The sequence below is a fragment of the Amborella trichopoda genome, chromosome 2 (genome assembly GCF_054954075.1).
Source record: "Amborella trichopoda isolate Santa Cruz 75 chromosome 2, AtrichopodaSantaCruz75HAP2 v2.0, whole genome shotgun sequence".
Lineage (NCBI taxonomy): Eukaryota > Viridiplantae > Streptophyta > Magnoliopsida > Amborellales > Amborellaceae > Amborella > Amborella trichopoda.
Genome location: NC_142337.1, coordinates 48,749,119 through 48,764,103, shown reverse-complemented (window position 1 = coordinate 48,764,103; position 14,985 = coordinate 48,749,119). Strand labels below are relative to the sequence as shown.

At 33.3% G+C, this 14,985-nt stretch overlaps 1 protein-coding gene across 1 annotated transcript; it reads right to left on the bottom strand.

Moving 5' to 3' along the window:
• Window positions 1-485: 485 nt before the first annotated feature.
• Window positions 486-1,336, bottom strand: LOC18431670 (receptor-interacting protein). The gene is made up of 3 exons (XM_006841786.4): window positions 1,119-1,336; window positions 882-1,030; window positions 486-805 (listed from the first exon to the last, which is right to left on the bottom strand). Exons 1-3 carry the CDS (start codon window positions 1,228-1,230, stop codon window positions 638-640), a joined length of 429 nt encoding a protein of 142 aa, XP_006841849.1. The 5' UTR covers window positions 1,231-1,336; the 3' UTR covers window positions 486-637.
• Between the last annotated feature and the right edge of the window lie 13,649 nt (window positions 1,337-14,985).

Genomic DNA, 14,985 nt, shown 5'->3' with positions numbered 1-14,985 from the left:
CTTGGTTTGCACAATGGTCACGCAAGCCAAACATTCTGAAGTTGAATGCCACGAATTGATCCCCAAACTGAAATTCGTGGATTGGTCTAAGATTCCAAACTTTGGACCGCTTGGATTAGACAATCTTCCTAGAAACCAAGAGGATTCAGAGATTGAATACATACTTTTCATAAAAAATGAAAAAAAATGAAAAAATATAATAATTTAATATTTAGAAAATCAAATAAAAGGGGAAAAAGTAGATATTAAAAAAAAAAAAAAAAAATCAAATGGACCTTTGTGTAAATTTGCAAAAATTTGCACCTCTATGTAATTCACTACTTTATTTATGGTATGGACTAAATTTTTCCTAAATACTATCCATGGTTTTTGTCCATAGCAGCAAGCAAAAGCTTCTGTATTTCTAGCCTTTTTTTTTTCTTGTTGGAACAGGCAGAATCCGATATCACTCATATCTCTGAATACCGGGTTTCACACTGGTGTGCCGGTGAAGAGTGGAGCGCCCCCATCAAATTGCCATGCTATTTATTCAGGTACAAGAGGAACTCATACACACACAAGAGGAAGAGGGGGAGAGAAAGTAATGAAAATTGCAGAATTAGGAAAGGAAACGTTGATTAGTGTATGTGGGGCATTGTCATAGCTGAAAATCAGGATTGTCCCATTGAAGAACAGCAGAATCAATATCTTGCTCCCTCTTCAGTTTATCCTTCACGAACCAATCACATATCCTCCCCGCATTCAGCTCTTCAATTGGAAATCCCTCTTCCTCAGATATCACCCTCAGCAAGTTCAACGAAGATATCTAAAAACCATCAACCCCAAAATCAATCCTCACCATCCAATCTACATTACTAACAACAGAGATATAGAGCACATACAGTTAGCCTGCAAAGGAAACGTTCGTGCGTATCCAAACCCGACATCTCAACAAGACCAGCTTCCTCTAAGCTCAAGAAGCTTCTCTTCTCCTCCATTCTTTCCTCATTCGAACATCTAACCAAAACCATTCTCTCTGTGCGCTTTGTCCCTATGGATATAATAATGCTCAATTAATGGAAATTTTGTTAAGCAACATTTGGAAATGGAGGAGAGAGAAATTGAGGTGAAATTCTTACTTGTTGGACTGTAATGAAATACAGATTGCAGCTTGGCATTGTCAATGGAAGATATGGGAGGTGTGATGGTTTTGGTAGATGGGGAGGAAGAGATGAGTGCTTTCCAAGCCATGTTCGTAGGAGCACCTTGAAATGCTCTTCTAATCTTGTTATCGCAATCGAATTGTTTGTGTGGTGGACACGAGAGGATGGTGGTCTATCTACATATGTAAGTTTACAATAAGAGGGCTTCACAAGCCTATATAGCCTAATCAACTCCAACCTTTTATAAAATGGGATTGTATATAATGAAACCATTTATCTTTGATACAAGGTAGTCGCAATTCCTTACAACCACTTGATGTAAAATTTAATAGCTTGGATGTGTCACAAAATTTGCAAAAAAATTCTTTTGAAATTTGAGCTTGGTCAATGGAATAATTGCACCCACCCAATTTCACATCCAATGGTCAAAATTAATGTGACCATCTTGTATCAAAGATAAAAAGTCTCATTTTATATTTTCCCTTGTAAAATATGGCACTTGTGCAGGTCACACTAGAAAAGCTTTACATAGCCAATCAAGTTCAATGTTTTATAAAAGGGTCTAATTTGTATAGAATTACAACACTACACAATCAAAGTAAGACGCACCTCTGAACCTTGTCATAAGATGCAATTTTGATGTCAAATTTTTTTAAGTTTGTGCGAGAATTGATTTTCATTTTTAATTATAAAGAGAGATACGCTATAGAGAGAAATAAAGACATTATATAGAGAGGGGTTTAGTAGACAGATTGAGGTGCTTTTTGAGCTTTTGTTTGGACAAAAACTGAAGACATCATATAGAGAGGGGTTTAGTGGACAGATTGAGGTGTCTTTTTAGTTTTTGTTTGGACAAAAAGTGAGCAGTCAAAATGAGTAAATTGGGTTGGGGGTTTAGAAGATAGATTTTTTAAAAGACTTATTTGGTAATAAAGTATTAAAACCATGAATCTACGGGGATATTGTACAACAAATTAGTGTCGAAAAAGATTATTTTCCCTTTATTTTTTCAAGATTTTTGTGATTCCTAAGAGAAACGATGCTCAAGATTTTGGACCTCCCGTTTTTAAATAGTCTAATATTAAAAACATCGGACCAACCGATAATTAGATTTTTACTAATGAAAGGACCATCTAATAATGTCTTGTCTAAGAAAGTTGAAGACTTTAAAGTTTTCTTTTAACCCGTCCAAATCCCAGGTAGAAGGGGTAAGTTGCGTTAGGTAGCAGCTAACATTAAACTTTGCCAAAACTTTTTATGAATATTGAATTTACGCTAAGTTCAAAATGGTAGACTAAGATTTGTGTAGCCGATCCTAAATAGTTGGAAAAAGATTTTAATAATGATAATAATTTCTAATGTCTCCAATATCAAACTGTATTTAAAGAAAATAATAAATTAGGCTATATGACATCCCTAATATTGGACCGCCCTTTATTTTCTATTTTTCACATCGCAACTGCTGACTAATAATAAACTATGCAGCAATATGGAGGTTCACCATACTACGATATACGTGTAAAATACGGACTCTAATAAGGCTATATGACATCCCTTAGATTGGACCTCCCTTTATTTTCTATTTTTTACATCGCAACGGCTCACGATCAGATTAAGTTTTAAGAAAAATCCAAAAAAATTATTAAAATTCGTTATAAATGTTGTTTTTTAAGAATCAAATAAAAAATTAGGGTACTATATTGTCAACTTTTATTTTTTACATCAATTTGTGAATATTGAGATGTTCTTTCCTTGTATAAACTTATGTTAACCATTAAATTTACATCAAAAAAAAAAAAATCATAGAATTATCATAGACAAAGTATATAATCATACATGGACTACAATAAAGAGTAGACTAAATCGATAAAAAAATGGTCACCAAAATCTTGAATTGACAAAAAACCCTAATCTGCTAAAACCCAAATTACTACAAGCAAACTAGATATAATCCAAAATTATTATAACCAAATTAACTATAATATTATATACTGAAATTAAAATTGTTGGTTTACATTTTGTAATACAAATAATAACAAATCCAAAATATTTTATAATATCATCAAATTTAAATGTATTATTGACAACGGTAAGAAAAATAGTACATTACATGATTTATAATGCAAAAATTAATAAATAAAATAAAAGATTTGGTTATCAATATATAAATTATTAGAATGTGTGCCAATTTTCGAAACAACACTTTAATTTTTCAAAATTTTAAATTTTTAGATTTTTAGAATAAATTTAATAAAAGATATTGTTAGTAGAAAGAGAGATTTCAAATGGAATAAACCAGTGGTTTAAAAAGCGGATCGGTGCCCTAGGGTGTATTATTACAACCTAACTAACTATAATATTACATCATTTATTCCTAGGGTGTATTAAGAAATACTTGTTATATTTATAAATATCTTTTTTTTTTACAATAAATCTTTGTTGTATTATCTTTGTTTTTTTGCTAAAAAAAATATGATACTTGTTGTATTATTTTTTATTTTATTTTTTGACAAAAAAATTAAGAAGACGTACTACATTTTTTTTTTTTTGTATTATTTTTTACAAGAAATACGTTATATTACTCTCTTTTTTTTGACAAGAAAAATAAAAAGATGTATTATTTTTTTTTACCAAAAATATTTGTTGTATTACCTTCTATTTTTTATTTTTTTCTTTTATTTTTTTTGCAACATATTTTTTTTCTTCTATTTTTTATTTTTTTTACAACATGATTTTTTTTCTTTTACATTTTTAAAAAATAAAAATAAAGCCCCAAAGGGGTATTTTTTTCCTTTTATTTTTTTTACAACATATTTTTTTTCTTTTACATTTTTAAAAAATAAAAATAAAGCTCCAAAGGAGAATTGCGCATGAGAGGAATCGACACTGGGGAAGCGCAGGCCAAAATCCGTAAAGCGAGCCTCTTCCACCAATTCATCACATTATGCTTACGAGGCTGTAAGAAATATATACATGCTATTAGTTATGCAACTCTAATTTTGTCCCACATCGAAGGACGAGAGCACTAAAATGCTCTATAAATAAGAACGCAATAGATGAATTTCATGCATGTGGAGGTATGGGGGCGACCTCCGAGGAGTCTACTATAGATATTGCGCAGGATCCCGCACGAGCAAGCCGTTTGACCCTCCTCTCGAGACTTGCTTGGCTTTCGATATTGTGCAGGAACTGGAATGAAAAAGCCGTCGACCCTCCTCTTTAAACTCACTTGATTTTCGATATTGCTCAGGAACCGACTTGCGCAGGATCCCGCCGATTCCTCTTTAGACTCACCCAGTTTCTGATCTCTAAACTCGCCCAAGCAGGATCCCATTGATTCTTCTTTTGACTCGCTCGGTTTCTAATATTATGCACGAACCGACACGGGCAGGTCGACTTCTGTGTCGACCACGCGCCGATTTTTAAACCACTGCATATTCATCTTAAAGACTCGGTGGAGTGCACTAAGACTCGCCTTCGGCGGGTAGCGAGGACGAGTTCGGATTTCTCATAGAAAATTAATTAAAAGTCCAAACTTCTATTTGCATTATAAAAGTCGAATTTAGGCATTTTTCCCCTCATTTGTTTGAGCAGAAAGCCTGGTTATTTACTCGAAACCTCCTCGACATAGATTTCTATCTTGTTTATTCAAATCAAACCTGGTGCTAATTGATCTTGATTCCGTCTTCCAAAAGATCCCTATACTTTTTTTATTTTATTTTATCAAAAGCTAGAAATAGCACAAAAATCATCGGTTCATGTGAGTAATATGAGTTTATTCTTCAAATACTAAGCAATCCACCATTGCATCGATTTCTCCCTCTTTTTTTGCTCAAATTTATTGAAACTGGGTTCCTTTTTCATCGTGATTCAACTTTCTGTAATAGCCCCATACTGATTTGTTTGATCGGTGGCTAAAAATTTCTTTGATCAAAGGGTATAGGGTATACATCCCAGACAACTCAAGCCAAGACAAAAACAAATGGTTGTGGGATGCATTTCTCAAAAAAAAAAAAAAAAGAGAAAAAAAAAAACAAAACAAAGTTGATTCTAGTGTAAGTTTTTAGAAAGGAAGGGCTAAAAGCAAACACTTTACAAAGATGGTAGAAAAGAGTCCACAATGATAAAATCCTCACTGCTAATTATTATACAAATGAAGATTCCTTACAAAAACTTGCACCATATATTTTTAGAAAATTGGAGATTTCTCAATTTGGTCCCCAGGAGCTAAGGTAGATCACAGTCCTTAACGATTCCTCCGCTCCTCTTTTCTGCTCCTTTGTCCTTTTTCTCTCTGGTGAATCCAGAGCAGCTCTTGAGAATTTTCTCACCTGCTGGTTTGAAAAGGACGGCTGAGATTCAATCCTGCCATTTGATTGCAAAGATCTGACGGCTAACTCCTTCCATTTAGGAGCTTGATCCTTCATTCCCCTCAGGCTTGAGACAGCCCACATCCTACCCCAATGCCTTAGACTCATCGTTTTTGCTCCGATTGGAGATTCCTAGATTACAAATTCCCTTGGAAAAGCTGATTCCACTGAACGCTTCAATTTACCATCAACAGGTTTCCAAGTCTGAGAAACTCGATGTCACCAAAAAGTCATGAGCCTGTTTTGAGAGTTATTACCCTTTGGAAACATATATTGGGTCTCGGGTTAGGATTGGGGAGCTTTGTTCCCTTTTTTTTATAGGGAAGACAGATCTGCTTTTGTAAAACTAGGAGCCATTTTTTCAAGTGGGTTTGGAAACCATGGTTTTTTATGGTTGGATTGATTGGACAGCTGTCACGGAATACAAAAACCGGGCGCTCCCACATATCAGTGGTCTCAGAATATAAAAACCATGGGTTAACGATGAATTGTCGTCTTCTTCAAATAGGATAAGCCTTGAATGCCTATTGTAGAGCTTCACTAATTTGACAGTTGTGTGTGAAGCCTCATGCAAAGGAAATATGATGAATGAAAAGGATGAGATTTTTGTAAGGCATAGGCTTTATGAAAACAAAATAAACTCTCATCTCAAATCTTTTTCCGGAAAGCACTTTTCATTATGGAAATCTCTATGATGGCTCTAAAATCAATTTCATATGTTGATAATAAAACTCAAAACTCAAAACTCAAAAAATGATATAGATCTTTTGGATCTTTAAACACTTATTTTTAGGTGTAATGGACGATCTAGATAATTTGTTATAATATACAATATTTTTAGAGCTTAAAATCTTCTTTTTTTCACAACCATAATGTTCAAGCAAAGATGATTCATTTAAAGGATTTCTAATGCTTGAATTGTAATTTTCAATGAGTTATGAGGTGAGGTTTTATTTGTTTTGATGGAGCGGAAGCCGTATCAAACTATTTTCAATAATGTAATATTTTTTATATTATTATATGTATGTTTAATGTATAGTTATCTATAGTAAATACTGTATAATATAGATATATATCGTATTATACTAATAATATGGATAATCTTATAATGTTATATTATATTAAAATATATTATCTAATGTTATATAAGTGGGAAAAGTTTATATAGAGCCTAGGCTCTAAACAATCAAATTAGAGCCTGCCTCAGATCTTTCACTAGAAGAGGCTGTTTTGATGGCCAATTATTCTCAAATTAATCATCTCAACATCAAGATATATGGGCATGGGAAAAAAGTGGATTTCAAGTTTTGGAAATAATGCTTCTTGTAACGTATTTTTGGACTCTCGATTTTCAAATTTTCATATATCTGCTCGATCCACACTATTTTTCAAGTTTTAAATTTTATAATTAAATATCAAAATATATTTTAAGCCTATCACAAATATTTTCAACATTGAAATCATATTTCTAGACACTATTTTTAGGTGCGTATTACTTTGATTGTCTAGAGCCTCGACTCTATCCAAACTGCACCGTATATAATATACTTATATTATATATATATTAATACAAATAACATCGGTAAAATAAATGTCACGGTTTTTTTGGTTAAAATGTTTTTTCAAATTTAATATTTTTTAAATAAAAAATAAAAAAATTAAAGAATAAAAATATTCCAATAAATTCCAGACATTGTAGCATTTCCTATGCGCCAAACACGAGAACGCTGCCGTGTCAGTTATGGAGAAAGTTTCTCCAAACAAACTGGCTCTAAGTTTTACTTCCTTTCGTTAGCATAGGGTTAGGGGAACAAACCATGCACGCTACCAGTTAATCTACACCGTCCTTGAGAAATGGTAAGTGAATACCCTCTTTGCACACCTTGCGTAATTAAAAAGTTATAGAAAGTAAAAATAGGTTACTCTTGTCGCAAACTACAACGGTCTTTGGCTCCTCCTCATTTAGAAAACCGGCTCTTTGAAAACTTGGGGATCCGTACCAACCTATTTCTTTCAAAAAGGAAAAATTGTTTCATGTTGGCTGTATTCGTTTAGCATGCATTCCAGAGGTATAAAGCATCTATCTTTAATATGGATGTAAAGTGGTCTATAACCATCGGTCCAAATGTTTTTTTTAATATAGTTATTATTTTTATTTTTTAAAACTTATATATTTTTTCATCTTCATGATCTTCATGTCTAAAATTATTTATTCTCCAAAAATTAGGATAAAATTATATTTAAAAAATGTATTTATTGCCAAACCCATATTTGTACATGTGCGGGCTTGGTCGCATGTTAACCGCGTCCTTAAGAGAAACTTGCCATTAAAACGTAGGATTTTGTGCTATTCAAAATCACCTACATTAGAAAATCCCATATAGGATTGAGATGTTCCAATATTATATAGGAATGAAATATTTTCTTTTTATGTGAGATTGATATTGATATTTGATAAATTTTCTAAAAGAAATAGAAATCCAAAAAGGATTAGGACTCTTGGTTATATCTATTGCTCTTTAGAGATCTAGGTAAGATCCATAGGAAATTTCCTAATTTATGTGGATTCCTAACTTATATATATGAGATGAATGCACAAAGAATTTGTGTGTTCTATTTTGGTCACTATATATGAATGATGGTTCATCTAGATAGAGAGACGGAAGTAAATCCTCCTGTGCATAAGATGCAATTTTCTCTTAGAGAGAAGAGAACTTCTTATGAATAAAAATATTGTGATGGTGCCTCCTGTAGCTTTTAAGGATTAAGATATTTGTTTCTTGTAAAGAAGTGATTTTCATGGACATTTTGAGTGGTTTTCCTTTTTAATTAGAGAGAAAATCAGTTTCTCGTTGCTCTCAGTTTCTTGTTGCTCTCGCGTTTCTATCTGGTATTGTCGGTAATGATTGCCAGAAGTAAAGAGAATGAAGGGTAAGTAATTTCAAAGGATTTGCTCGACTGGGTTTGTCGTGGGTTAGAGAGGTAACTTTATATCCCAAACTTTTGGATGAAACTTTAATTGGTATGGTGGATTTCAATTTGTTGTGCCTATGGATATAGCCCTTTTGGAGTGAATCATGTAAATATTCTTGTGGTATGTTTTTTATGCTTTATTTCTCGTACTTTATTTGCCACAAAATAAAGTACTTTATTTCTCGTACTTTATTTGATCATCTCAACATCAAGATACATGGACATGAGAAAAAAGTGGATTTCAAGTTTTGGAAATAATGCATCTTGTAACGTATTTTTGGACTGTTGATTTTCAAAATTTTCAAATTTTCATAGATCTACTCGATCCACACTATTTTTCAAGTTTTAAATTTTATAATTAAAGATCAAAATATATTTTATGCCTATCACAAATATTTTCAGTATTGAAACCATATTTCTAAACACTATTTTAAAGTGCATTTTACTCTAAAAATAAGAAAGTTGTAGAATAAAAATATTCCAATAAATTCCGGACATTGTAGCATTTCCTATGCGCCAAACATGAGAACGCTGCAGTGTCACTTCTAGAGAAAGTTTCTCCAAACAAACCGGCCCTAAGTTTTACTTCTTCGCTTTAGCATAGGGTTAGGGGAACAAACCATTCACGCTACCAATTAATCTACACCGTCCTTGAGAAATGGTAAGTGAATAGCCTCTTTGCACACCTTGCGGAATTAAAAAGTTCCAGAAAGTAAAAAAAGGTTACTCTTGTCGCAAACTACAACAGTCTTGGCTCCTCCTCATTTAGAAAACCGGCACTTTGAAAACTTGGGGATCCGTACCAACCTATTTTTTTTTTTTTAAAAAAAATTGTTTCATGCTGGCTGTATTTGTTTAATATGCAGTCAAGAAGTATAAAGCATCTATCTTCAAGATGGATGTAAATAAGTGGTCTATAACTATTTGTCCAAATGTTTTTTTAATAAAGTTATTATTTTTATTTTTTAAAACTTATTTATTATTTCGTCTTCATGATCTCTATGTCAAAAATTATTTATTCTCCAAAAATTAGGATCAAATTATATTTATAAAATATATTTATTGCCGAACCCATATTTGTACATGTGCGGGCTTGGTCGCATGTTAACTGCGTCCTTAAGAGATACTTGCCATTAAAATGTTGGATTTTGTGCTATTCAAAATCACCTACATTAGAAAATCCATATAGGATTGAGATGTTCCAATATTATGTGGGATTGAAATATTTTCTTATTATGTGAGATTCATATTGATATTTGATAAATTTCCTAAAAGAAATAAAGATCCTAAAAGGATTAGGACTCTTGGTTATATCTCTTGGTCTATAGAGATATGGGCAAGATCCATAGGAAATTTCTTAATTTATGTGGATTCCTAACTTATATATATGAGATGAAAGTACAAAGAATTTGTGTGCTCTATTTTGGTCACTATATATGAATGATGGTTCCCCTAGAGAGAGAGAGAGAGATAGTGAGAGAGAGAGAGGGAGGTAGATCCTCCTGTGCATAAGATGCAATTTCTTCTTAGAGAGAAGAGAGCTTCTTATGAAGAGAAATATTGTGATGGTGCCTCTTGTAGCTTCTAAGGATTAAGATGTTTGTTTCTGGTAGAGAAGTGATTCTCATGGACATTTTGAGTGGTTTTCCTTTTTAATTAGAGAGAAAGTTAGTTTCTCGTTGCTCTCGCGTTTCTATCTGGTGTTGTCGGTAATGATTGTCAGAAGTAAAGACAAGGAAGGGAAAGTAATTTAAAAGGATTTGCTAGACTGGGTTTTGTCGCGGGTTAGAGAGGTAACTCTATGTCCCAAATTTTTTGATGTAACTTTAATTGGTATAATGGATTTCAGTTTGTTGTGCCCATGGATATAGCCCTTTTGGAGTGAATCATGTAAATCTTTATATTCTTGTGGTATGTGTTTTATGCTTTATGTCTCGTACTTTATTTGCTACAAAATCAACCCAGCAAGTTTAGAGCTTCCGCATACAAGTAGTATCAGAGCCTGGTTTGGGGTTTTCGATATGGCGGTAAAGGTTTCGAATGCAAAGTTTGAGGTGGAGAACATGTAAATCTTTGTGTTCTTGTGGTTTGTATTATATATTTTATTTATTGTACTTTGTTTGCCAAAATTCAACTTGTTGGGTTTAGAGGTTTCGCACGCAACAAGTAGTATCAGAGCAGGGTTTTGGGTTTTTGGTATAGCAGTATAGGTTTCGAGTGCAAAGTTCGAGGTGTGGAGATTTGATGGCAAACACTATTTTTCAACAAGAATGATTAAAATTTTATGTGGTAGAAAATGAAGAATTTATGAAGCTATCCAATGGATGTTGGCATGGTGAGTAGGTGATTTTGATATCAATGTGGATATTGTTGGATTTGGTGCTATTCAAAATCACCCATATTAGAAAATCTCATATTATGCCGGATTGAGATATTCTGATATTATGGTGGATTGAGATATTTCTTTATTATGTAATATTGATATTGATATTTAATAAGTTTCCTAAAGGAAATAGAAAACCAAAAAGGATTATAACTATTGGATATATCTCTTAGTCTTTTGATATTTGTGTAAGATCTATAGAAAATTTTCTATTTAGTATGGATTCCTAACCTTATATATGGAGATGAAAGTGCAATGAATTTGTTTTCGCTATTTAGGTCACCATATGAGAATGATGGTTTCTCTAGAAAGGGAGAGAGGGGTAGGTTCTCCAGTGCATAAGATACAAGGTTACCTCTTAGAGAGAAGAGAGCTTCCTATAGAGATAAACATTGTACCTCATAAAGATTGAGAGGCTTGTTTCCTGCAGAGCAGCGGTTCCCTTTAAGATTTTGGGTTGTTTCATTTTTTAGTAGAGAGAATGTCAGTTTCTTGTTGCTCTCGCGTCTCTATCCGGTGTTGTCGGTAATGGTTGCCATAAGTAAAGAGAATGAAGGAAGAATGATTTAAAATAGTTTGCTCAATTAGGTTTTGTGGAGGGTTATAAAGGTAACTCTATGTCCCAAAATCTTTGATGTAACTTTTATTGGTATAGTGGATTTCAGTTTGTCGTGCCTATGGATGTAGCCCTTCTGGGGTAAACCACATAAATCTTTGTATTCTTATGGTGTATGTTATATGCTTTATTTCTCATACTTTATTTACTAAAATTCAACCCAACGGGTTTAGAGCTTCTGCACATAACATAAAAGTACATAACATATTAAAACTGGGACAGGGTTTCTATGAGTCCACAGACTTACATGTAGAAATGCTAGCCCTTTAATAATTTATTTTTGGAATAGAAATTAATCTTATTTTTTAGAGAATATATAATCTTTATCATGTAGATTATTTATCTATAAAAATAAATAAATTTTAAAAAATAGAAATAATATTTTTGGAGAAAATATTTGAACCATTGAGTTTACTTTTTATTTAGTGGACTATTATTTATGGTTTAGATATACAGTTTCTTTGGTACATAGTGTAGATCTCCAAGCTTGCATAGTAGCAGGTGTGGACTTAGACGCACCAAACAATTCTCCATAAAACTGATATTCAAATGCTAAGTCATTTCTGTTCTGTCTCTCTACTTTTTTTTTAAGGGTGCGTTTGTATAGAGCCGAGGCTCTAACCGACAAAGTAAAGCGCACCTTCGAATAATAACCAAAAATATGGTTTCAATACTAGAAATCTTTGTGATAGCCTAAAACTATAATTTCTTCTCTAATTATAAAGTTTCAAACTTCAAAAATAGTGTAGATCGAGTAGAAAACTTGAAAATCTTGAAAATTTACTGTCCAAAAAATGCATTACAATATGAACTATTTCCAAAACTTGAAATCCATTTTTTTCTCATGTCCATGCAACCTTAGGTCGAGATGATTAATTTGATGATATTTAGGCATCAAAACAACCTCTTTTAGTGAAATCTTTGAGGTGCATTCTAATTCAACTGTTTAGAGCCGCACACTATAAACTTTTTCCTTTTTTTTTTAGAGGAATGATTTCATGCAACGTTGTATAGTAGTATAATGCAACAACATCTCTAGAAGACGTGTTTTGACATTTGTATGACCCCAAATTTGGCACACACATTCTCTTCATCCTCATAATCAATCATATGACCAAACAAATTCAATTTGCACCCTTGATATGGTCAAAATTAGCTCCAACAATGAATCTTTGCCATCCATTTGGTGAATTTCAAGATCTACCTTAACAAATTCAAAATCACTTCTTTTTTTTCTTTAGCATTTTTAATCAAATGATGTGTTTACGATGCAAATCAGAGAGATCTTCAAAAGAAGATCCTTCATATCTGTACCACAAACTGATTTTTTTTAAGAGTGATAGAGATCGGGGACAATCAAATTTTGATATGAGGTCAGATCTACTAAGAAGTGTGCACATCTGCTCTCAGATTTGTCAGAGCCAACATTGATCCAAAAGCACAAAAGATTGAATAAAAAACGAGTAAACTCATAAATCTAACAAAAATAACTAAAAATAAGAGAAAAAGAGGATGAGGAAGATACCAGGGCGGGCCAGTTGGCTGAGACACTCGAGGCTTCGAGGCCTCGCTTGTATCAGAACCATGGATTACACCATAGGTCCTTTGTTGTTCTCTCTTCAAACATGACAAAGCCTTGGCTTGATTGGATGGCTTTCTTAGATCTGATCTAAGGATTTGCTAGGGTCTGCCAATTTTTTTTTTCTCTCTGGTCTTTAGAGTCTCTCTCTCTCTCTCTCTCTCTCTCTCTCTCTCTCTCTCTCATGGGTTAACTACATCTAAAGAGTCTAATCCCTAAAATGATCTCGAGAATATGTTTTTAAAGGCTTAAGAAGGCGTGAAACTATAATCGTTTAAAAACAACCAAATCTGCCAACAGAAATTCAATTTTTGGGGTCAAAGGGGCTGGGCAAATCTGACCAAAATTAGCAGTTTCTGATTCTGGGGCGATTCATGCATTTTAGTGATATTGCCTGCAAAAATTCAAGTAACAATGAGTTGTTTTGAATTTTATTTGATTTATTACTAAAATAGTGCTTCTGCAGGACTATGGATCACATGATAGGGATCACAGACTATGGTGGTCTATGGTTCAGGGGTTTTTTGGAATAGTGTGGTCTTAAGGGTTCAGGAATATCATAGAATTTGCCAATTTCAAAATGGGGTATCTATAGTTGCCCCTCTTTGACACTCCATGTCCTTCGAGGGGCAGGTGAGTGTCAAAGAAGTAGACATTGTTGACGGATACATCTGACCATTTATATCATATGGGGCTCGACATTTTCTGAACAAGATTTTCGCTGGCAGTTAGAGGCTCGTGCCACCAAGGATCTTTTTTTTTTTTGAATGAAAATACGTTTTTAAAATTAGTTGGCAATTTAGGCTCATGCCACAAAGTGCTTTTGAAAACTTTTGAAACCTAATTAAATTTTAAACAATATTTTTCAAAGAGAAAATACATACATGTGGCTGTCTCAGTCTCCATGAGCCTTTGAAATATGAGCAGAGGCATTTGGGCAAGAAAAAAAAAAAATTTGGTGTTCAAAGTTAATTTTGAGTCAATATTTTCATGTTACTGCCCCTTATATCTGGTCAGAAATGTCCAAGATGCCCTTGGATAAAAAATATTTTATTGCTCGTTTCGATATAGTTTTTGTCCTTGCTTCAAGGAATTTCTTGCTCCATTGCCTCAGTTACAAGGTTTTTTGTTTGTTAATCTTTACATGTGAATTGATTCCTTGAGGTAGAGAGGGACATTTTATTTGCACAAACTTTTGAGTCTGAGTTTCAACAAACTCAATCCCATTGTTATAAGGTTTTTGTCCCAAAATTCTGGTTAACGAACTGTCATACACACACACGGGGATGAATTTTCCTCTTTTTACCTCAGGGGATCTAGTTGAGAGAGAGAATGCTCCCAAAATAGCCAATGTTGTCATCGGTGAGGTTCACCCATCTCTGATATGTGGTAGTTGGTAGTCTAACCATGGAGTGCCTGGCTAGTTTCAAGCCTTCGTAACATGCATAGGAAGTTGGCTTCAAGAGATATGCCAGATCAACTAATAGTTTAACTTCTTGTAGTGATGGAGCAAGTCCTTTCTTGATTTTAGAAAAGGAATTTTGAAAATGATTTGTTTTTATGAGAAAAAGAAAGATTACTTTGGAAAGCATTTTCGAAAGAGGGATGGGTCTTATGGTTTTTACCACCTGTGTTCCCACCTGTGGTCCCATTGGTGGTCATTTTATTTATTTCTTTTTTATTCACTTATGTCACACCCCAAGAATTTACAATATTATTATTCCTGAGATGTGACGGACAAAACATATATACATCTATTGATAGGACAAATTTACAGTGGCGAGGTCTTACATAGTAAATAAAGAAAGCTAGCACAACAACAGTATCTTTCAAGGTTGATCTTGACTAGCACTCAAAATGAATCCGTAGTTATCCTGAAAAAATGTTTACCATAGTTTGATGAGTTTGGCTACTCAGTAAGT